The 21,109-nt window shown below is 42.6% G+C and overlaps 3 protein-coding genes and 1 long non-coding RNA gene across 4 annotated transcripts; all 4 read left to right on the top strand.

The window, feature by feature from the left end:
* Positions 1 to 43: 43 nt before the first annotated feature.
* si:dkeyp-73b11.8 (BPTI/Kunitz domain-containing protein) lies at positions 44 to 2,886 on the top strand. The gene is made up of 6 exons (XM_068739928.1): positions 44 to 176; positions 1,077 to 1,268; positions 2,000 to 2,176; positions 2,335 to 2,379; positions 2,592 to 2,670; positions 2,796 to 2,886. Exons 1-6 carry the CDS (start codon positions 44 to 46, stop codon positions 2,884 to 2,886), a joined length of 717 nt encoding a protein of 238 aa, XP_068596029.1.
* A 2,379-nt stretch (positions 2,887 to 5,265) lies between these two features.
* On the top strand, positions 5,266 to 11,695 carry usp3 (ubiquitin specific peptidase 3). Its single transcript, XM_068739397.1, has 16 exons — positions 5,266 to 5,338; positions 5,569 to 5,663; positions 5,866 to 5,926; positions 6,198 to 6,335; positions 6,608 to 6,691; positions 6,924 to 7,005; positions 7,268 to 7,347; positions 7,880 to 7,993; positions 8,340 to 8,453; positions 8,604 to 8,753; positions 8,994 to 9,100; positions 9,202 to 9,282; positions 9,379 to 9,497; positions 9,607 to 9,720; positions 10,017 to 10,084; positions 10,516 to 11,695. The coding sequence occupies exons 2-16, from the start codon at positions 5,573 to 5,575 to the stop codon at positions 10,901 to 10,903; spliced, it is 1,791 nt and encodes a 596-aa protein (XP_068595498.1). The 5' UTR covers positions 5,266 to 5,338; positions 5,569 to 5,572; the 3' UTR covers positions 10,904 to 11,695.
* A 946-nt stretch (positions 11,696 to 12,641) lies between these two features.
* Positions 12,642 to 15,884, top strand: fbxl22 (F-box and leucine-rich repeat protein 22). The gene is made up of 2 exons (XM_068739627.1): positions 12,642 to 13,454; positions 14,695 to 15,884. Exons 1-2 carry the CDS (start codon positions 13,120 to 13,122, stop codon positions 15,083 to 15,085), a joined length of 726 nt encoding a protein of 241 aa, XP_068595728.1. The 5' UTR covers positions 12,642 to 13,119; the 3' UTR covers positions 15,086 to 15,884.
* Positions 15,885 to 19,038: 3,154 nt separating this feature from the next.
* Positions 19,039 to 21,020, top strand: LOC137893586 (uncharacterized). Its single transcript, XR_011105458.1, has 3 exons — positions 19,039 to 19,052; positions 20,801 to 20,900; positions 20,985 to 21,020. It is a non-coding gene; the product is annotated as an uncharacterized lncRNA (long non-coding RNA).
* The last annotated feature ends 89 nt before the right edge of the window (positions 21,021 to 21,109 follow it).

Raw genomic sequence — 21,109 nt, 5'->3', positions numbered from 1 at the left:
AAACTGCCATTACCTTTTGTTTCGGTTGGTCCAAAGGGCAGTCATGACATCCCCCTCTTTTACAACCCTCATTCAGTCCAGGAAGGACGCCGCAGCGACGAGCAGCAAGATGAAGTACCTGTTACTTGTGGGGATTGCTTTTGCTTCTTTCCACATCAGCCATTCAAATATTCCAGGTATGTGAGTTGCAACTCAATTTAAACTGACTTCATGGGCCAGATGTTTACTTTTCAGAGGCCTGACCTCCTCATATTTAGTGTGAAAGGATGAGCTCCGGCCTTGAGCAGTTTTTGTCAAGTAGAAGCCTTTAGGACTTTCTGGGAAACATGACTGCGAGATGTAAACTGAAGCATATATAGCATGAGTTATACTTTCTCATTGGAAAAAAGTTTATATATCAAAGCACAAAAGGTCTGACGTTTAAACTGCATCGCTCAGCAGCATGTAATTGTATCTTACCGTTTACCTGACATTATGCTCAGGTTGTAACTTGGCACTGAAGTCCACAATGGTTGCGTTAAACAGCAAACAATAAAGAGAGAAGATGGTATTTAGTGTATGTGTGTGTGTGAAATTGTCATGTTAAGAACCGCGTTGAGCTGACTGGACATTTCCTTCCTCCATAATTCTAAACTTCTAAATGCTGAGCTCACGTCTGTCTGAGTCTGAGCAAAACCATCTAAACTTGTGTCACCCTGACATTTAGTCTCGCCTCATGTCTGTGTGAATTTCACATTTTGAGCATCCAGGGATTAGTTAGTTTCCCACCAAACCCCCCCCCCCCCCCCCCCCCCACTTCCTTTTGGTGGAATCTATTAGGAGGACTAAAAATCCACCGCGAATTATACTTTTTTATTGCTGTCATAAAAAGAGGGAGTAGGAAACTGGTGATGAGGTTAGTTAAACATTAGCTTTGAGATCACAGGTTGATGATTTCTACTGAAATATACAGTATCTGTGCAATGCTCATCTTACCAACATACTGCAGCAAAATGATTCTGATCCAACTGAGTGACGTAAACGCCAGATAACACCTTTCGCAATGAAACTAATATTTAATTTTTATTGTCCAACAGCTTTCTGTGAATTGCCCTATGATGGAGGTGAAGGGCCAAACTTTAACTTCGCCCTTTATTACGATGTCGCCAAAGATGAGTGTTATCCATTCTTATACAAGGGCCAAGGTGGAAATGCAAACCGCTTTGAACATGAGAGAGAATGCATGAGAAACTGCTCTGCCACTGTAGAGAACGTCTACCCCATGGAAGGTAAGATCTTTGTTCTGTTTGTTTTAGTTTATAGTAATGTAGAACCAATTGAATCACTCCTTTTGTTTAAGCACTAACTCTGCCTTAAAAAGGAAGTTCTCTAATTTAACTTCAGTACCGGCTTAAAAAAGAGATTTAAAAAAATCAATTTCTCTTCCTGTATCTTTCTGTGGACTTTGGAACATGAACAGGATAATGAGACAGACTTTTATGGCCTAAGGAATCATGAAACCACTCACCACACATCATCACGAAACCTCCACAAATACTATGAAAGAGAACGGCCTTCTTCAGATCTGACTGCACCTGATTTAATGCAGGAATCTCTGTCAGCAGGTGTCCAAAATCTACTTTGTCCGGATCTATGCAACTTTATGTGTCGATTTAATAAACAGAAATAATGTCGAATTCTTAGCCATTATTTTTTTTCCCCCACCTGTAATCAGCTTTTGGCTGTAGGAAAACGTCATCGTTCAGAAACAGCTGCAATACGCCAACACGTGGTGAAAGAGAGGACTGCACGTTACAAATGCGATAGATTTCTGCAAATTACTTTTCTACGTTTAAGTTATCTGTCTTCTTTAGAATCAATAGCAGAGCAATTTATAAATAAGTATTTATTATTACATTATAATACGCATTATTTTTAAAGACTAAACCCTGCTGCTGTAATGATGCATAATAACGATAATGATGATGGTCATGATGAAGATGATGTTGTGTCTCCACAGAATCTGAGGCATGTCACTTTAAACACGCTTCAGGTCAGTGTAACGGTAGATATCTGAGATACTACTATGATTCTATTCACGACAAGTGCAAAAAGTTCCATTGGACCGGATGTGTTGGAAACGGAAACAGATTTTTGTCACTTGAAAGCTGCAATCAAACCTGCCATGGCATCCACGGTGAGCACAGTCCCCCTTACGCAATGCTGAGAGTCACATTACGTTAGGATTATTGACATCTCAATCCATGCTTTCAAACTAATGGCTCAGTCATGGTGCAAGACACATGGCGCAAATGGTTTCTGAAACAAGAGCATGTTAAATGTTTTGTTTCCTAGATGATGGTGATGAAGAGGAGGCGGCGGAACCGGACACTCCTCTCGGTAGATATGCATTTGAGCCACTTCATGCAGTCTTATAGTACAAAATACTTTGAGCATTTTCTTGTTTGAGTCTAAACTGGTTTTCAGATTCCAAACAGGTTGCAACCATTTGCCTAATTTTCTTTTTTATTATAATCTATTAAAAAAAAAAAAAAAAACTTCAATCAATTTTCATGAATCCTACTCATCTGTTACACCGTTGTCTTCATCAGCGATCATCTGTGGACTTGTGCTTGCTGTCATTGTTGCTGCTATCATCATAACTGTGATCGTCTTGACTGTTAAGTCAAAGTAAGACATTTTTCTTTCTCTCAAGTTTCATATAAGGAATGATGATTGACCCAACTATAAAGCGTCAGCATTACTTGCAGTTGAAGGTTACTCTTCTGTATTTAATACTCGTTGTACTTCATCAGGAAAAAGACTTCCAAGAAGAAGACTTCGGGGAAAGGTGGAGACCCCAAGTCCAGCTCACCACTTCAAGAGCAGGCAATTGAAATGTCATAGGAAATGATGCCACCTCATTGGACAAATATGGAGTGTTTACCAGCTTGTTGAGCTGTTATAACTCTGTTAGTCCTGATACCAAACATATGAACTGTTTGTCCTATGTAATATATTCTGTATTGTTTCACCTCATGTCCAAGGTGATGTTTCATAAGACTTGCTTTTTATTCAGCAATCCAAAATAAGCCTTGCTACTTAAAGAACAATCAAAAGAAAGCAGAGTTGAAATAATTTGTGGGTTGGTTAATAGACTCAATTTAATTAATCAGCAACCGTCTGAAGAATAATCTGACTTTGTTTTTTGCTTTGTTTTTGTTTTCTGGAATAAATTTCATTTAGCTTTAATTTGGAACGTAATTTTACAGTTTCGATGAATAGTCGAGAAAACTGTGATATAAACTAAGTAGAAGCTTTTTGCAGAATATTAAGACTACCTGTACTTTATTTTATGGAGATTGTTTTGTTGGAGCTCTTTTACAGAAAGTGGTGAAAATACAAAAAACATTTTCATGATCCAGTTTATCATGCTTTCGATGTTCTTAAACGGTGTTGTTTAACATTGCAGAAATTACCTTTGAAAGCACTTTTGTACTGTTTTAATTTGCAACATGGCGTCAACGGGAGTTTTTCTCCCTTGGTTGTTTCATTAGTTCAGTAGAATTTGCTGTTGTTTAACATAGAAATAAGTAAAAAGAATCGACATTTTACAAATGACCCAGTTTTACTTAATTTACTGATTAACAAAATCTCTTAGTGCTGTAAATCTTTTGTCAAATAGTGTGATTTTAGGTGGAGTTCATATGTTTAAAATGGGATTGAACATATTTTAGATTAAAAATGTACTGTTTCAGCTTAATAATTGATATATAAAATGAATAAAAGAAAGCATGAACAAGTATTTTATTAGTCATCATATGTGAAAAAAATAAACATCCCAATAAAAAAAGGGGCACATTGCCTTTTTTTAAAACTTATTATTCCTTTATTTTAACATGATCAAAATATTCCAACAATCATAATCTGCGCACGGAGAAATGGACACAGGAATGAGTTGCATCTTTGTGCAAATGTCGAAGTGCACGTGAAGAAAACGATGTGAGAGTCTGTCCATGGTCACAAAAACACAGTTATTATGTTCTTGAAGACGAGACGATCAGTATTCATGCACACCTATTGTGAATTGACCAATGACCTTCTTGCTGTGAGGCAACTGTCAAGTTTAAATCTGTTAATGAGGCTTTGAGAATGATAATCCATCTACTTGACAGGTATAGCACATCAAGATGCTGAGTTAACATTATTGCACAGGTTTGCCTTGGGTTGCTCACAAAAAAAGACCAGTTTAAAATGTACAAAGACAATTACAGCAATTGATTTGACATACAGCTTCTTTTTTTTGGGGGGGGGGCAACCATTTGCCTGTTGCAGTGCAACATATCCTCACATGGAGTAGATCAGGCCATAGATTGAGGCGTGTGGAATGTTGTTCCACTCCTCTTTAATGCCTGCACAAAGTCACGGGTTATTGGTAGGTTATTAGAGCACGTCCCACTCGCCACGTGGCACAGTGGCGAGTATTCTGGCCAAGCTGGGGTGTTTTCAATTTCTAGCAATTGTTTGCATTTTTGCAACATGATGCCTCTTGGGTGGAGAAACCAGATGTAGCCGTCCTGCGCTAGTGTGATTATTACACGTGGCGTGTGGTTGCGAAGCCACTATGCAATGACAATAAAGGCTTTCTGTCTGGATGTACAGACAGATTCTCGGAAACTATGTTGGCTGGTTATGGTAGTGAAATGAACATTCAGGTCATGACACTGCGCCAGACAGCGTGCCCGTCCCACGCTCTAAATGGAAAATGAGAGAACTCATTAAAGAAGATTATCTGAATGACAAACATCCCAAAGTTTGAAACAAACCTAAATTCAAATTTTGACTTCATGCAAACTCCCCGTGTCTCTGCGTGGTTCTCTCTGGGCTTCGTCCCACCACTGGAAACATGCAGCTTAGGTGGATTGGTGACACTAAATTGCCCGTAGGTGTGAGTGTATGCGTGGAATACAAAATTCACCAATTTAAAGTTCTTAATTTTGCCTGAAAATTAAGTGCGCCCTCTGTCTGGTGCGCATGCGCGTCACCGTGACGGAAATAGAGTTGCAACTTGACGTTGATCAATGCTCGGACGCACAACACAGCAAAAAAATAATAATAATTCCTCGAGTGAAAATGCAGTGGATGAAACTTGTGTCCCACAAATGTGTCCGAAATGTTCCGGTAAAATCAAACAAGACGGAGGAAGGGAAGCGCTTCCCCGGAAAGATGTCTCGTCTTTGTGGCGGACGAAAAACGGAGCCGGACGACACAACGTCACTTCCGGAACGTACTTCCATTTGTGTTGGTGGCAAACGCCAGCGGCTTTCTGGTATTCCTGTGCACCAAAAAAAAAATAAAAGTAAAATAACGCTTCCTCTCTATATTGACGCTCTTTCGTGGTGGAAACAGCAGCATATTTATTTTTCTGCGTACTTCAGGACACTGAAAATATTGGCGCTAGCGGCTGGCAAATGTTAGCCAAGACAGGGAAACGCAGCGGCTAACGTTAGCTAGCTAGTTTAGGTCAATTGTTGTTAGCTGTCTCGTTGCTCGTAGCAGCGTTTGGTTAATATTGCTCGCTGTTTGTAGACCGATGGAGTGCCCGCATCTGAACTCAAACGTGTGCTGCCCTGCCGATTCCTCGAGGTTCCCTAACGGTGCTCCGTCTTCCTGGTGTTGCATCGGTAAGAGAAGGGTTCGATACCCGTAAAGATAGTGATAGTGTGTCGTTAGCCCAGCTTTGTGTGTTCCTGTCATTTTAAATGGATCACGGCTGCTACCACTGAGGCAGATCACGCAATGGGGCCACCTAAAAAGAGTTTTGCAAGAACACGTTGTTTTTACAATTTATTTGTCAGTAAGATTTCCTCTACTTTTTATCTCCAGTCTGCCGCTCCAATAAAAGTCCATGGATTTGTCTCGCCTGTCTGATGGTCCATTGCGGAAGGTAAGTTGGTGTCTGACTGAAATATGTTCCTTGGAGCTTCGAAAAATCATAGTCTCTGAAGTATTCTCATTCTCATTCTTGCATCTAATATCCAGATCTTTCTCTTCACAGAATTCTAAAAGAGAATCTTTAATTTCTGTTTTAAAGTAGCTTCATTTCAAATATATATATATATATGAAAAAAATAACAATAATGTATCCTGGTTTGTCCTGCAAATAAAATAAAATGACTAAAAGTCATGCCTCTCGACCATCTTCCTTTTATCAACAGATATGTCAATGGACACGCCAAGAAACACTTTGAAGACAGCCAAGCTGCCGGTGTCAATCCAAAAAAAGGAGACAAACAGGAGAAGGAGAAATCCCATCATTCCGTCTGCATGGACTGCAGCAACTACAGCGTATTCTGGTGAGTACTCCCCGTCGAGCCTTTGCATTGAAATATTTGTTCTATGGTAAGAGAAACCAGCTGCGCTGCAAACCACCCTGCATTCCTCTGGTCTGGCACAAAAAAATAGGGTTTTAATGATATTAATTAATTACTGCCACATTCAGAATTATTTACCACATCAAACATGTACCTGACTGCATTATATTCATGTGTACCAATTTTATTAATTAGGTTTTTTCTGCCTCACAATAAATTTAGGTTTGATTTATGATGTGACTTTACTTGTGTAGTTACAGATGTGATGACTTTATTGTCAATGACACCCGACTCGGGCAGGTGCAGAAGGTGAGGGAGCATCTTCAGACTTTAGAAAAGTAAGTAACAAAGATGACTGACTAGTGTGTTACAGGTTTTGTCATATTGTTTCTTCATCATTTAATACACTGTCCATATAATTAAAAAAAAAAGAAATTCGTTTTGATACTAGGACATTAAAAGGCAAGTTACGACGCATCTCAAAAAAACCGATGATCACACGGAACACATGTTTCACAATATACTCGATACGAGATGATTGTGTAGATAAAGTGTTTTTCTGTCTTATAGCTCGGCGCTGATGGGTGACAGACAGCGGAAAAGGAAATTTGCCGACTGCCCCGTTTCAGAGAGCAAGATGTGTAAAGACCAAGTAAACAACTTCAGTTATTCTTATGTGTTGTATAAAATAAAAAAGCATCCGCTCTATAATTTTCTCAGCACCACTCAAACATCGCTCGCATTGTCATTTTCCAAGTCCATATTTATCCTGTGGGACCGAGCTCCATTTCAACGAGTCAGCAACTTTTATAGAGCTCTCTTTAGTGAAACTTATTCTTTAGGCATGACTTTCTGAAGTCATTATAAAATATGAGCTATATGGACATGTTTTCCCATCTGACTTGTCGCTGTAGGATGGAGCGGTGTTGGGCCCCACTGGTCTGAGGAATTTAGGCAACACATGCTTCATGAATGCCATCCTGCAGTCTCTGAGGTAAGACTGTTGCAGGCCACATTTCCCAGCGCGGTATTTCTAGTAACGTGGTGTACACTGTACAAATAAAAGACAAACAACAGCTTAATAAACTTACAGGAACCAGAAGAACATAGATGAATGAAATGCTGATTTTTGTACTGCCATTGATTTTAAAAACCTTTTTTGCTGGTGAGAGGCTGATATTAGAGTGGATCTCTGAAAAATGTGGTTTTATCGTTGCAAAATAAGGTAGAGATGATGCTACTTTGTTTATTGTTTGTCAGATTAATCTGTAGCAAATAAAAGTTCAGCAAAGAAATGCTACCCAATGTTTGCTTGCTAGTTTGTAAAACGTTCACAATATTAAAAGCTGGCATAATGTGGATAAATCAGCAGTCAATAGAGACTTTATCTGTAATCAAATTGAAAATAATGAGAATGGGAAAGACTTTTCTCTCACTTTAAAGTGTCTCTTAGGTCTGTTGCTCCCCTCTAACACATGCATGTTAATAATCTCTATGAAAAGTCATCACTTTTTATTTTTTGACAGCAACATCGAACAGTTCAGCTGTTATTTCAAGGAGCTGCCTGCAGTGTCTCTACGCAGTGGAAAGACTGCAGGAAGGAGGATGTACCACACCCGCAGCCACGGGGACAACAGTGTGTAAGGTCCACTTCTGGGAGATTGGAGATTTACCGGCTGGATGCATTTATCTGTAGTCAATTATTACAGAATGGAATGTATCCATTTTTAATGATCGTAGGAGACAACCGGCCATCTGGGGCGTCTTTTCTCATAAGGCTCCTAACGTAAATGAAATTCTGCTTCAGTGCAGGAATAAAATGAATGTATGTTTGTAACAATCAACTATTCACTTGTGTATCTGTAGGATTTGTATTATATTGGTATTATTTAAATGAAAAAAAGGGACAAAATATTTTGTGAAATTTTATCAAAGCATTCTTTTTAACCAAAAAAACCCATCAATTTTCACTCACCTGTTGAACAGGTCTTTGGTGGAGGAGTTCAGAAAAACCCTTTGTTCCCTGTGGCAAGGAAACCAGACTGCTTTTAGTCCAGACTCCTTATTTTACGCTATATGGAAAATCATGCCAAGCTTCAGGTAGGCCCGAGTTGTGTGCAGTATTCGGTCATGATGCTGAGAAGTCAAATGTTTTTTTGTTCTTTCCATGCCTTAAAGTGGAGTATATTCATGATGAAGAAGCGGCGTGTATCGCAGGCGATGTCATTTTAAAGCTGTGTGTTTATCCAGAGGTTATCAGCAGCAGGATGCCCACGAGTTCATGCGTTACTTGCTGGACCACCTCCACAGAGAGCTCCAGTACAGTCGCAACGGGGCGTCCCACCCGGTCTCACCTCAGGATGGGGTCAGGCGCTCAGCCACGGAGGGAAGGTGCTGCATGTAAGCCCATCTAACATCACTTTTGAATGAAATGCAAGTATGTTGTACTGTGTTTCAATCGTTGTCTTATTTTATTAATTTAAATGATCTGTTAAATGTATTCTCTTGTTGTTTGCTCCTTCTGAGTTAGCTAAGGATGATTTGTTATGTCGTTGGTAGCAGAATGTGATGCTTACATATTTTGTACTTATGAAGTTCAAGGTTTCTATTTGTTCGCTGTTTGCCTTTGGACTCTTACAGAAATGGCAGAGTCAGTGTCGTCACATCCAACTTTGGGGGTTTGCTTCAGAATGAAGTCCACTGCTTGATATGTGGGACAGAATCTCGGAAGTTTGATCCATTTCTTGGTAAACAAGTTGAAGACCGCCTTTTTTCCCTGCATGCTTTCTGAAAGAACGTGAGGTGTATAACTAAAGCATGATAACTTTTCTCCTGTCTTTTTCACCAGATCTGTCTTTGGACATTCCTAGTAAGTTCAGACAAAAGAGGAGTAAGGACCAGGAGCCCGGGCCTAGATGTACCTTGCGTGGTAAGTTTCCTCATGTCTGATTTACTCTATTTTCTGTGTGCTACTGTAAAGTTGTGTACTATTGAAATTAATGCATTTTTGTTTGCTGCACTGCAGACTGCTTGCATAGCTTCACAGACCTGGAAGAACTTGATGAAACAGAACTTTACTTTTGCCACAAGTGTAAAAAGCGACAGAAATCCACTAAGAAGTTCTGGATCCAGAAGCTGCCAAAGGTAGGAGACCAGAAAGTCTCAGATCCTTCATCACTTTTGACTAATTCTACCTCGTATATGGAAATTAACTGGGCTGTCATATAACTGAAGTTTTTATTTCCAAATGAAGGTTTTATGTCTGCACCTAAAAAGGTTCCACTGGACAGCGTTTTTGAGAAATAAGGTGGATACCTACGTGGAGTTTCCGCTCAAAGACCTGGACATGACGGGATACTTACTCGAGGTGAGCGCAAAGCAGGAAAGGTTGGTCGCGGAATTTCGCAATGTAAATTTACGATTTTTAATTTCCAACAAGGCATTTCAAGAAACGGTAGAAAGCTAAGTGTTTAATTTAGAGAAACGAAGAAAAGCAAATGACGCATTTATGAAAATATAAGTTCTGCAGTTCAAACAGATGCCGTTAGATGCCCCAGGCCCAGAAGAATAATATGAGTGATGTCCGCTGTCATTTAATTTCATCCTGATGTGTGGGAAGTTAATCGGCCAGACTGGACAATGCTTTCTCCTCTTTGTTTGCAGCCAGAGATTTCACTGCCTGGAAGCTGCCTGTATGACCTTGTTGCTGTTGTGGTACATCATGGATCTGGGTGAGTAGATGCAGAATGTGTGTGTGTGTGTGTGTGTGTGTGTGTGTGTGTGTTCCTCCTTCAGCTGATAGTGTGAGATGTACAGAGGCATGCAGTAAGTGCTGTAGCCATGGCAGCAAAATTAACAGCTGGATTTCTACATAAAAAAAAAAAACTCACCCATAATTCTAAAGATTACCTCTATTGGAATTTATTCAACCCGTGGCTGTATAAACAAGTTAAATTCAGTTTAGCTGAGAAGCTTTGTTCACAGCCAAGGTTAAAATAAAAATAAAAATACACGCTGAAAGGCCTCGAAAATGTTTTTAGATGAGCTCAGAGTGCTGTTCTACTGCTGGCCTCCAGGCGGCGATGTTGCGCTACTACGTTGACGCCTTCCTCGCTTCAGCAGCAGCGCACCGCAGAACAATGACGCACGCGTCTGTTTGCAGGGTCGGATCGGGGCACTATACGGCTTACGGCAGCCACGAGGGCCGCTGGTGCCACTTCAATGACAGCACAGTCACGCTGACCAATGAGGACGCAGTGAGGAAGGCCAAGGCCTACATCCTCTTCTACGTGGAGAAGGCCGCTGTGGACAGCGTTTCCTCAGAAGGGCTCGCTCGCTCGGACGTTGCCACAGATGTGGTTTTGATGGACTTGGCAGGCTCACGCGCGAGCGTGCACGTGGCAGTCGCAGATAATGCCGCGTTGGCAAATGAGGGCGGAGACGTAGCTGGACTGCGTAACGCTGACGCGGCTTCGATGGACGCCGCGACCGACGGGGACGCCTCGGACGAGGCTGCAGCAGAGGAAGCGACGCGAGCCGTTGCACAATGAAGCTCCCTCCCTCTCGGCCCGGTTCTTCACTCAGTCACCTCAGTCGTGTCTCGCATTGCTTGATTTAAACAGTCGATCGTCACACTTTATTGTATATCCAGCTGTTTTGTGTGTGTGTGTTTTAAATCGACTGCATGATGGCATTGCGTTTCATTCTCTGCTTTTTGTGTTTTATTCAGTTTGTCTTTATGCATTTATTCCTTGAATGTCTTTTCCTCTGGGGCAGACCTCTAATGTATGTAATGGATTCCAGAGGCGATTATTGTCCTGAAGCCTCACAAACACCTCATTTGGGCCAGTGCCGAGTCGAGACTGATGTGTAGAGAGCAGCGTACAATTTGTATTATTTCCACTTCCTTGTAAACCTCTTTGATCTGCTTTCCAATTATTAGGAAATGTTTTAGGATACACGATACAATGCATTTACTGACTGACAAGTTCTCCTTAGAGTTGATTTCAGTTCTTGACCAGAAATAATTGATAAACTATGAAATGCTCTTTAAAAACGTGTCTGTGATAAAATGCAACAGATCTTTTGGTTTTCTCTCTCACGTTCGTACCCCCCCCCCCCCCACACACCCCTTAGCAACCCAGTAACCACGTCCATGACCACGTGGAGCAGTTACACGTTCTAATGAGGAGATATTACCAAATCAAACTGCTTCTGATGTGTGATTCATATTCTCTCCGAGTCCTTTCATGTGATGAATCTACTCAACTGTAGTTGGAGGAAGAATTCATTTAGACCCAAAGTGATTCAATCATTCAAATGAGGAACGGCGTGTTTTAATTAATGGCTGAATTAGCTACACAGAGTCTTAGATGTGTCTTAGCCTCGATTTACAGGCTTGTTTGAAAAACTGAGAATGATTTATCAACTCTTGTGAAAGATTTAGACCATTTTAATGGAACTCGTTTCTTTCTCTTCCTCCCTTGTAATCCTGCAGCTGGACGGTCTGGTCTGTTCAGGATCTTTATTAAAAATATCTGCATTCGACCCCAGCTGCTCTTAAATAGTTTGTCGGTTGGACTCATGCACATTACAAAACCACCCTGTCTTTGTCACAATGTGACAGGAACAAGCGCTCCTATATGATGAGGAGCAGCTGCTCTTCCTCGCCTGCTCACCTTTCCTTTCCTCCTCGTTCTTTTTTCCTCCGGTTGGATCACTGCCGCCAATAATGAACTCGCATCGCGTTGCGTTTCGGCTGGTCGGAGGACATCGTGCCACTGAGTCACAGTACATCCTGTTACCAGCCTTACAACGGTGGCGTTTCCCAAATGCTTTGTGCTTGCAAGTGGAACAGGGCGAAACCAGAACTGCCGCGTGGAGGTGCTGACACAGATTTAATGGGATTTTGCTGTTGACGTCTCGGCATGTCCCGCATCCTCCAACTGAGCAAGTTCAAAGACGATGAGTCTCAGTCTCACTGTGTTCTTCTGGTCCTGGGATCTGACTCGCATGAAAGGGTTGTCACATTTAGATGATCATTTAAACGACATAATGATCTGGGCCCAGATGCTACGTGGTTTTCATTTAATCGAGTGTCTCCTGTAAATATGTTTTCAATGGTGTTCTAGTCGATGTTTGCTCTCCCCTATAAGGAGTGGACCAAATATTAGTACTGTGTGTGTGTGTGTGTGTGTGTGTGTGTGTGCTGCCCTACTTCTGCCTTCTCTGTGGCTGATATGTAGAAAAAGAACACAAGCAACCAGTTTATATAAAACTTCAGCGTCTTTTATGGCTTTCCTGCAGAAAGATATCTCATTTCAATTCTCAACCTTCTCTGCTTTTCTGGCTTCGGGTTATAACGCGATAGGACTAATAATACAAATAGCATTCTTCAGTGAGTCTCTGAAGCATTTCAACATGTTTATACGTTCAGAGCGTTGCATTGCAGTCAATTCTAGGCCTGTTGATCTTTTTCCTTGCCTTCTTAGTGAGCATCTGAGAACTAGGCCGGCGCCGTGTAAACATCTGGTCCATCCTGTTCTTGCTGCCTGTTGAGAACCGTGACAGATGGACAGGGAGTGGATGAATTCAAACACGTCCATCTTTGCCTTCCTAAAATAGCCGCCGTTCCCTCGCCTTATATGTGCAGGCCTCCGCCGTGTGCCTGTGGAGGCATCACGTATCTAGGCCACACAATGCTGGCTTGCAGGCCCGTCGCCGCCTCGGGGAAGAGGCCTCTCTTTCTGCCTTAGTGCGACGCGGCATGCATCTCACACAGCTCAACCGCGAATGTCTCCTCCACCTTTTCTCTTTCCTGGACAAGGACAGTCGGAGGAGTCTGTCCCTGGCCTGTCATCAGCTGCGCGAGGTCTTCTTGGACCCCCACCTCTGGAATCTGCTCCACTTCGGCTCCCTGTGCGAGCTGAGGAGGGACAACTTTGTCCTGGGACCCTCGTTACGCTGCTTGACTGTTTGCTGGTACTCCAGCAGAGTGCAAGTGTGCAACATTGAGGACTGGCTGAAGACTTCATTCCAGAAGGACCTCTGCGGCAAACACGAAGCCCTGGTCAGCTCTTTCCTGGCGCGTGTCTGCCACATGTAAGTGTCCATGTGTGGTTGTCCACTGCTTTGTCATGACTTTGGTCAAGATAAGGAACAAAATAACTTGTTTGATGATCTTTGAACAGAGTAAACAAACAATGCATGCACCTCTGAGTATTCTTAAATCTAGTCTGAAGCTTGCGGCGCCTTACAGACGGACTATGCAGGAATTGTTGGAAACAAACCGGATGCTTTACGTGATTGGACCAGAAAGAATTGTGCACGTTGTATACCTTTATAAAATATTCACCTGTGACTTGCAGTAACCCGTGTGACCAGTAAAACCAGTGCTGAACACACATTCAGGGTCCTTGAGAAATATAATCCTTGTACTTCATAAGAGAAAAACGTGTTAGCGCAAATAACGCCTGAGAAGTATAGAAAACTTTATTCTTATTCTGGATTCTTGATCATTGGAAGATCGGGGCAATTTCTAGATTGTTGCCTCTGGCACAATGCCCCCCCCCCCCCCCCCCCCCCGCCCCATGAGGCTTTCCCTGTATAGTGAAATAAGAGTTGCAAGACACGAGCACTGCGAGATCCAGTCTTGCTTTGCAGGCACACTCATTGCATACAGATAACCCCTCCCAAAATGTGTCAGGGAGAAGGAAGCAAGCACACGTGATGGAGTGGGAGGGGATGCAGACAAGCTGTGTGTGTGGGGGTGGGGGATAGACTGATTTGGATGCAGACCCTCCCAGTCAGCTGCAGACGGGAGGTTAATGCAGCAGGTGGAGCCTACAATTGGCTCTTTGTTGCTGTCAGAGGAAGGAACATGTGCGTCTGCCTCTTCCTGGATAAGACTCCACACAAACACTGACGCCATGCTCGGGACAAAAAAGAGAAACAGCCGTTTGTCTTTGGGGTGCAGTTTGCACGCTAGAGTCATCGCAAAGAAGGTGGTTACTGGATTTGAATTTGTCTAATGTTACAAATGCTCAGCGCGTGGGTTGCACAGTGGGTGTCACAAAAAGGTGCGTGTGAGGTTCTTCTGGTTGCATGGCAGCTCCACTGTAATATCTGTTGTTCATTGCTGGCTACAGAGTGCATGAATCAAACGGGCATTTCTGAGCAACAATCCCCATTCATTGGTTTTTGAAGTAATGCCTGCAGATTTAGACTTGAGGGAAGGCAGTTTGGCCATGATATGATTCATCAAACGTCCGGTAATTGTTCAGTCCTGTCTACTGTTGTACTCAGAAAACCGTTTTTTAATCATCTACTGTCTGTGCCACAGTTCTGCCAACCTGCTCTCACTGAGCCTGTCCGGCTGTGGACACATCACAGATGAGGATGTGTTCTCCGTGCTGCAGAACTGCAGGAAGCTGCGCTACCTGCACCTGGAGAACTGCGTTCGCATCACCGACTGCAGCCTGGATGCCATGGTTATTTATGGAGACGGTCTGGAGGAGGTGAAGATTGACTTCTGCAGGAACGTCACTCAGGCAGGGTTGCAGGCCGTCAGAGAGAAGAGGCCGGAGATCCAGCTGAGCGCTTATAAAAGTGCGGATATGATCCCAGACGCCAAGCCGGAGGAGATGGGTTCACTCAGGAAGGTGTTGCAAAATGATGTGATGAAAAACCTTCCTGCTGCATGCACCAGAAGAAACTTTGGGAATTATCAGTAACCCCCCCCCCCCCCTCAAGACAAATAAATTAACATATTTTTATTTATTTATTTATTCTTTAAAAAAATAATTTTTCATGCAGAAAGTAAGGAAGGGTGGTCAGCTTAGCTTAGAACAAATAAAAACGTGCCGCCGAAGCAACACCTGTGAACGTCAACAACCCACAGGTTACGGCTTTGTTGGTTTGAGCCGCACAGGAATCTGAGCAAAGATTTTTGACATCGCATTATGTTCCAAAGTAAATGTTTTTCCTCTTTGATTGTTTTCACAGCCGTAAGAAAGGTATGAGTGGAGCAGATCTGTTGACACATATGGGAAAGGACGCTAGCTAAAATGACCTATCACACACAGGTGGAGCGAGGCACGGTCCAAAAAGAACAAAAGGTGCGTGACTACATTGTGTACCTGTCAGACTGCAGCTCAAAGGGAGGGATCTCTGAGGGCAAACTATGCCTGAGCTCTGATTGGAATCATCTTAAGACTGTGAGATGAATTCAAGTAGGCTGATTGCGGGGGGGGGGGGGAGCCATGTGACAACTTTATTGCAGGCTGCAGGCTCTCACCAACACATCCAGCTCCAAATTAAGACCAGTTATTTCCACACACACTAATCGAGGGACATGGTTTTGTTTTTTTTACATTTATGTTTGAAAGATAATAATACTGTGCAGTTTTTTTCCAGTTTCTTATTTCTCAGTATTTATTTATTAATATCAGGTTGTTGTTGTTGTTTTTTACTCAGTGTGTATTTTTATGTATTATTTAATTACTTTAAAGACTATTTTACACTGTGCTAAAATGGGCAATAAAGTTTTCTTAGAAAATGAGTGTGAAACATTTCCTGCATTCGCCACTGATTGCTCAGCCATAGGGGGGGGAAATTATTTGTTTTGGGGGGGTATTTCAGGGGAGGGGGCTTGTTCCATCCCCTTGACCAAAGGGGGCATCTGAGCCATGTCATTTGTCTTCAGTGACTAATCAGTCACTTTGACCCAAGGCTTTATTTATTGGAGTGTGGAGTGCAGACTCTGACATCAAACCCAAACTAAAGTAAATAGACATGCTGCCTAATGAGCACGCTCATGTTTGATCATTTAAGTAGATGTTGACAGTGTTCTACTTTCATGCTTTGAATGAAGTGACGTTTGAATGCAGGCCAAAAATATACAAATCCCAACTGCTCCTTTATCAGGATCCAGCACAAAATGTTATGGGACCCTCTTTTGCCTTTTACCAAGTTTCATTTCAACCTGCCTGGTAGTTCAAGCATGACGGATGGAAATGGCGACGAAAACTAAAGAATGCAAAATAAAATTCCTGACTCCGCCCCTTTTGTCCTATTGAGTTCCCTTGCTGGTATGAGCGCAACAACTTCACCAAAATGCCATTAAAATCTGGGGCTGGCTGCACATGGAGGAGCATTTCTCATAATGCAAACGGAGCTTTGAAGCTTCTCTCTTGTCCAAGGAGTCTTTTTTCATTCTCATTCTATTTCACGCTGGAGTAACTCAGACTCATCTCCTAAGACTCTACGCAGACCTGTGGATGACTGGCAGTTTGCTCAACTCTTCCAGATCAGATTCCTGACAGACGGCAGACTCCAGACATCGACCTATTTTCACAACAATATGTATTATGCACGGATATTCTCTCGCTCTCCCGCGACACTCGTGGGTGCGATCTAATAATTCCAAATTTGATTTCCCTGTGGCTCTTGGCGAGCCTGCTTTGGCCTGAGGCACACATGGAATGGGAGGCAAGAGCACGCAGAAGTGGGGCTACTGCTCCCCTGTGAGGCAGACGATGGGTCTATTTGTGGAGCTATTTCTGCTTCCGTCTGTCGGAGCATTCACAAAGGCTGCTGAGCTCCAGCCAGTGCATGTGAGGGGAGGAACTGGAGCACCAAATGGGGGGGGGGGGGACGGTGAAGACACCGATGATGCTCTTCGGCTTCGGCTTCGGTCGAGGACAGCCAAACGCAGTGCAGACATGCGAAGGGGCCCGCTGAGCTGACAGGACATTGTGTCCTGTGCGGTTGTCCACCATTTGGCATGGTAATTAGACAAACCGTGTGAGGGCCCTCTGTGCCACCTATTGATCACAGCATCTACTGAGAGGCTTGCATACTTGGACCCGGCTGCCAATCCAACTGGTCACACTCTGCGGGGAACGTAGGAGTGCAGCCAGCCTCCTGTGACGTTAGCGTGGATGAAGGACAGAGCAGCAGACGACATGTGCAAGCAGGAGTGGGAGGCTGCACAAAGCAGGCTCGTGAATCACAGCGTTGGAACTCGGAGCGCGCTTCTTACAATGCGAGGCTTTTAACGTGAATGCAGCACGCATTCACGTCTTTGTTGTTGATACTGAAACTGTGAACGCTGGAACGAAATTATAAAAACTCAGAGAACCGTAATGGGTTTGTGACTAATGAAGGCGGTGGCATCAGGATGGCGGTTTTGTTTTTTAAGTAGAAATAGTTCTGAATGTGTCATTATCCTCCCGTCTTTTATTGAGGCTAAAGATGAATTCAGGACCTATGCTGATTAAAAGTAAATGTCCTTCGAAATACATTAAAAGTACCACATGTCAAAATATGAATTAGCCTTTTTGCCTGGCGCCTGGGATCTGTCTGCCTGCCTGTTCTGATCACCCGTTTTGTGACCTCTGCCTGATTTTTGGAACTGACCTATTCTGATTTGTCTGCTGGTTTGGACTGACTAGCCGGTTTTGGATAATAAAGCTCAGTTTCTGGATTTCCCTCTCACCTGCATTGGCCCGTGACAGTTTGGTGGTTTCACCTGCAAAAAAAAATATTTTTACAAAATAATTTCTGTCTGCAATTTAGTAATAAAACCTAAATTTCCAGATGTATTAAGACTATTTCAATCTGCTAAACTGGCTGACGAAGAAAATGTTCTCGCCATTGAAAACATATTTTGGTTGTGGGGTTTTGGTTGAGATTCGGGGACTTGCGTGTTCAAGAATAGGTTTTGTATGATGATAATGCATAGGAGAAAAAAAAACTGTCAGATAAACTGAGTGAAAAGCACCACATTCCCCTCTGACCCCTTCTCACAGGGAACCTTGGCCCGTTGACCTGATTCACATCATTTCCTGGATGAAATGTGGCTCAGCTGTGACGTTTTATCTGGCTTTCCCAGAATGTGTTAGGAAGTGAATTATCTGGCTGGTTATCCGAGACCTCGTGTTACTCATTGTGTCTTATTACGCCGTACTCCAGAGTGCAAAGGTCAAGTCACATGCAGTAAGCATAGAAGTTGCAGAAGGTGTCTCGCGTCAAGACGCCACCGTGCCTCGTCTTATAATCTTAAAGAATTTATTTTATTTTTTTAAGTGACATTTACTCACTTTCTGTTAGATACATTCAGATAATTGATACCATCTTCGTTTTAATCTTCATCAATCTTTGCATGAGTTGAAGAGGAAGCCCCTTCAACGCATCAGTTCATCAGTTGTCATTCTGGATACAAGTGGTGCTTTCTGGTATCTTCTTTGAGGTGTTGACTGTCACCATTCCTAAATCAGTCACTACCAAACTGCATTTTAACATGCATCTGCAAAATAAACTGAACTTTCATCATTGCGGGTTTGTTTATTAAAGTGGTGAAAATGTTTGACTGCAAGATTCCAATTTAGAAAATAAAATTATCACCAAACCAAGCACGCTTTAGCATGTGGCTGCGCACAAAGGTGCAGAAAGCCCACTGGCCTGCTGAAAGACCCTCCCCCACTCGCTGTTTCGCTTTGCAAAGAAACACCAGCTCCTCGGCTCAGCCATCTGTGACACCCTGAACCTCATGACCCTGTGGAAAAGCAGACCTGTAAATGAGCCTTAAAACATTTGGCGCAACCCTCCAGAGGATTGAATGTCAGACTCAATGTGCTGAGCCATGCGTTCAGTCCATTTCCTTGTTGCTCACATGCCTGGAGCGTCATTCACTGAAAGGTGTGTTGCATTATGTAACGTAAAATAATCTCAGTTCATGTCCCTATTCATTTATTGTGTGCCACACTTACATAATGATTAGGTTTCCCCTGTTTTATATCGATATATTAAAGCGTTATTTTAAATATACAACATAGTGAGGTTGTCCACGGCTAAAATTGCCCTCAGCACATGTGCTAAAATAGCTTTGGAGAACTTTGGAGAGGATAAATATAATTATGATTGTAGACACAGGCGTTCTTCCCAGAGGAAGTTGAGATGCATGTTTTGTTGTCTGAAATGAAAATGCCACAGAGAGGATGGGCTGAAGTTAACTTGGATGAATTCCAGCCAGTCAAATACAAAATCGTGAGCAGATTCACGTGCACAACAGTCGCGTAAAAAAGTCTCACAAGAGGCTTATGGAAAATAGAAATTTAGTTCTGGGCATTAAATTATGTAACCAGGACCCCGTTGAAACGAGCTCCAGCCAATGCTTGTGAATTCAGACCTCCTTGGAAAGTCAATGGGGGGGGAGGTGAGACCTAAAATTAGGCAACTGGGTTTCATCCTGACTATGGAATTTGTCAAAGTCCACAGAATAACACCCCCCCACCCACCCCCATCCATCAGCACCTCCCACCATCCTGTCACCACCCCTCTTTAGACTGTTGGCAGATTCATTTTTGCTTGACCTAGTTAATGTATCAGGAGAGATGGAGGAGTAAACACAACGGCTTTGCTTAAAATAAAAAGGCTGGAATTTTCCACCCTTTACACGCCCAGTTTACTGTTCGGGCTCGCTGGGGGTGGGGACATTTTTGGCTTGTAATTTGACACTGCAGAAAGTCAACCGCATTGCATGCACTTTGGATTTGAGGTCACCACTTTTATGTCATCAAATGATCTCCTGTTGTGATGATAGTTTAGGGATCTATGTGTTTCTGTATGGCTGATCCTGCAGGTTTATCCTGAAAGGTCTGCTTACATAATTTTGTGTTTAATGTCTATTCCATTCATCCATTCATCCATCCATGAAGATGTGGCTGATCTCAGATCTGATGCTGTGTATTTTATCAGGTCACTAAATTAAGTTTTAGTCGGAAAAACATATTTTTTTTACTTATGTATAAAACATTTACCAGATTTCAGTGACAGACTGACACTAACTCACGCACTAAGAGCAGTAAACTGAGATTTTGAACACATAAATTATTGATTTTGCCATTAATAATGGCCCACATTTATATGAAATGATTATTATTTTGCTTGAAGAAGCCCTGCAGTAGGATGAAATGTCACCTTTGAGTGTGATCTCAGTGTTATATTGATTGTTTTCCATCCACTGCCGGACTCACTGAGCTTCTGCAGTAAGTGTACATGACCTGTGCAATGTCTAGTCTGCTAAACAAACCTTGTACTCTAAATAAATATTCAAATTCATGTCTTCTTATTATCACATTCCCAATGATGCCAGCGGTTGGAGACAACACTGTCTGAAGCATCCATACCTTTCTTCTCCTGAAGTGACAGAAATAAATCCTGTTGCACGTTGCAGCTCGTATCAAATGCAGGCCCTTCTTCATTAGCCTTGTGTTTTTGTTCACACGTTAAGACAATTCACAAGTCTTGAAAATATGCATGGGAGTGCAAAAAAAAAGGCTTTGAATTGTGCTTTCTCTAGCATGTTGAATGTTCATATATGTATAAAGTCACCATGCCACAAAGATCACATGGAAGATGCTACATGTGCATGTGTTTTCTTGCAGGAAAGACAGGATTACATGAGAAGGAGACAGGGAGGCTGCAAGCAGGCTGAGGCCACTAACTGGAAGATCGCTGATGGAATTTGAAAAGGGAGCATAAAATGTGAGAAATTGTGATGCGGGGGCAGGCGCAGGATTAGTGTACTGTATAGTCTGAAAGATGGCTGTGTGTGTGTGTGTGTGTAAGAGAGAGAGAGAGAGGGAGAGAGAGGGAGTTGTGTGCAGGAAGTTAGAGAGCGCGTGTCACGTGTAAACCAGAATAAGCACAGTGCTGCATCGGGGTGATCTCTGGACATGGCAGCAAGTCAGACC

The sequence above is a fragment of the Brachionichthys hirsutus genome, chromosome 5, assembly GCF_040956055.1.
Source record: "Brachionichthys hirsutus isolate HB-005 chromosome 5, CSIRO-AGI_Bhir_v1, whole genome shotgun sequence".
In the NCBI taxonomy this organism is placed as follows: Eukaryota; Metazoa; Chordata; class Actinopteri; order Lophiiformes; family Brachionichthyidae; genus Brachionichthys; species Brachionichthys hirsutus.
This window is presented reverse-complemented; position numbering and strand designations above follow the sequence as displayed.

Excerpts from the sequence above, each read along its gene's own strand:
- si:dkeyp-73b11.8 (XM_068739928.1), top strand. The coding sequence starts at position 44 with ATGACATCCCCCTCTTTTACAACCCTCATTCAGTCCAGGAAGGACGCC. Across the intron at positions 1,269-1,999 it reads GAACGTCTACCCCATGGAAG|AATCTGAGGCATGTCACTTT; the intron begins GTAAGATCTTTG and ends GTGTCTCCACAG. Across the intron at positions 2,380-2,591 it reads GGAACCGGACACTCCTCTCG|CGATCATCTGTGGACTTGTG; the intron begins GTAGATATGCAT and ends TGTCTTCATCAG.
- usp3 (XM_068739397.1), top strand. The coding sequence starts at position 5,573 with ATGGAGTGCCCGCATCTGAACTCAAACGTGTGCTGCCCTGCCGATTCC. Across the intron at positions 9,721-10,016 it reads TGACGGGATACTTACTCGAG|CCAGAGATTTCACTGCCTGG; the intron begins GTGAGCGCAAAG and ends CTTTGTTTGCAG. Across the intron at positions 10,085-10,515 it reads GTGGTACATCATGGATCTGG|GGTCGGATCGGGGCACTATA; the intron begins GTGAGTAGATGC and ends GTCTGTTTGCAG.
- fbxl22 (XM_068739627.1), top strand. The coding sequence starts at position 13,120 with ATGCATCTCACACAGCTCAACCGCGAATGTCTCCTCCACCTTTTCTCT. Across the intron at positions 13,455-14,694 it reads CTGGCGCGTGTCTGCCACAT|TTCTGCCAACCTGCTCTCAC; the intron begins GTAAGTGTCCAT and ends TCTGTGCCACAG.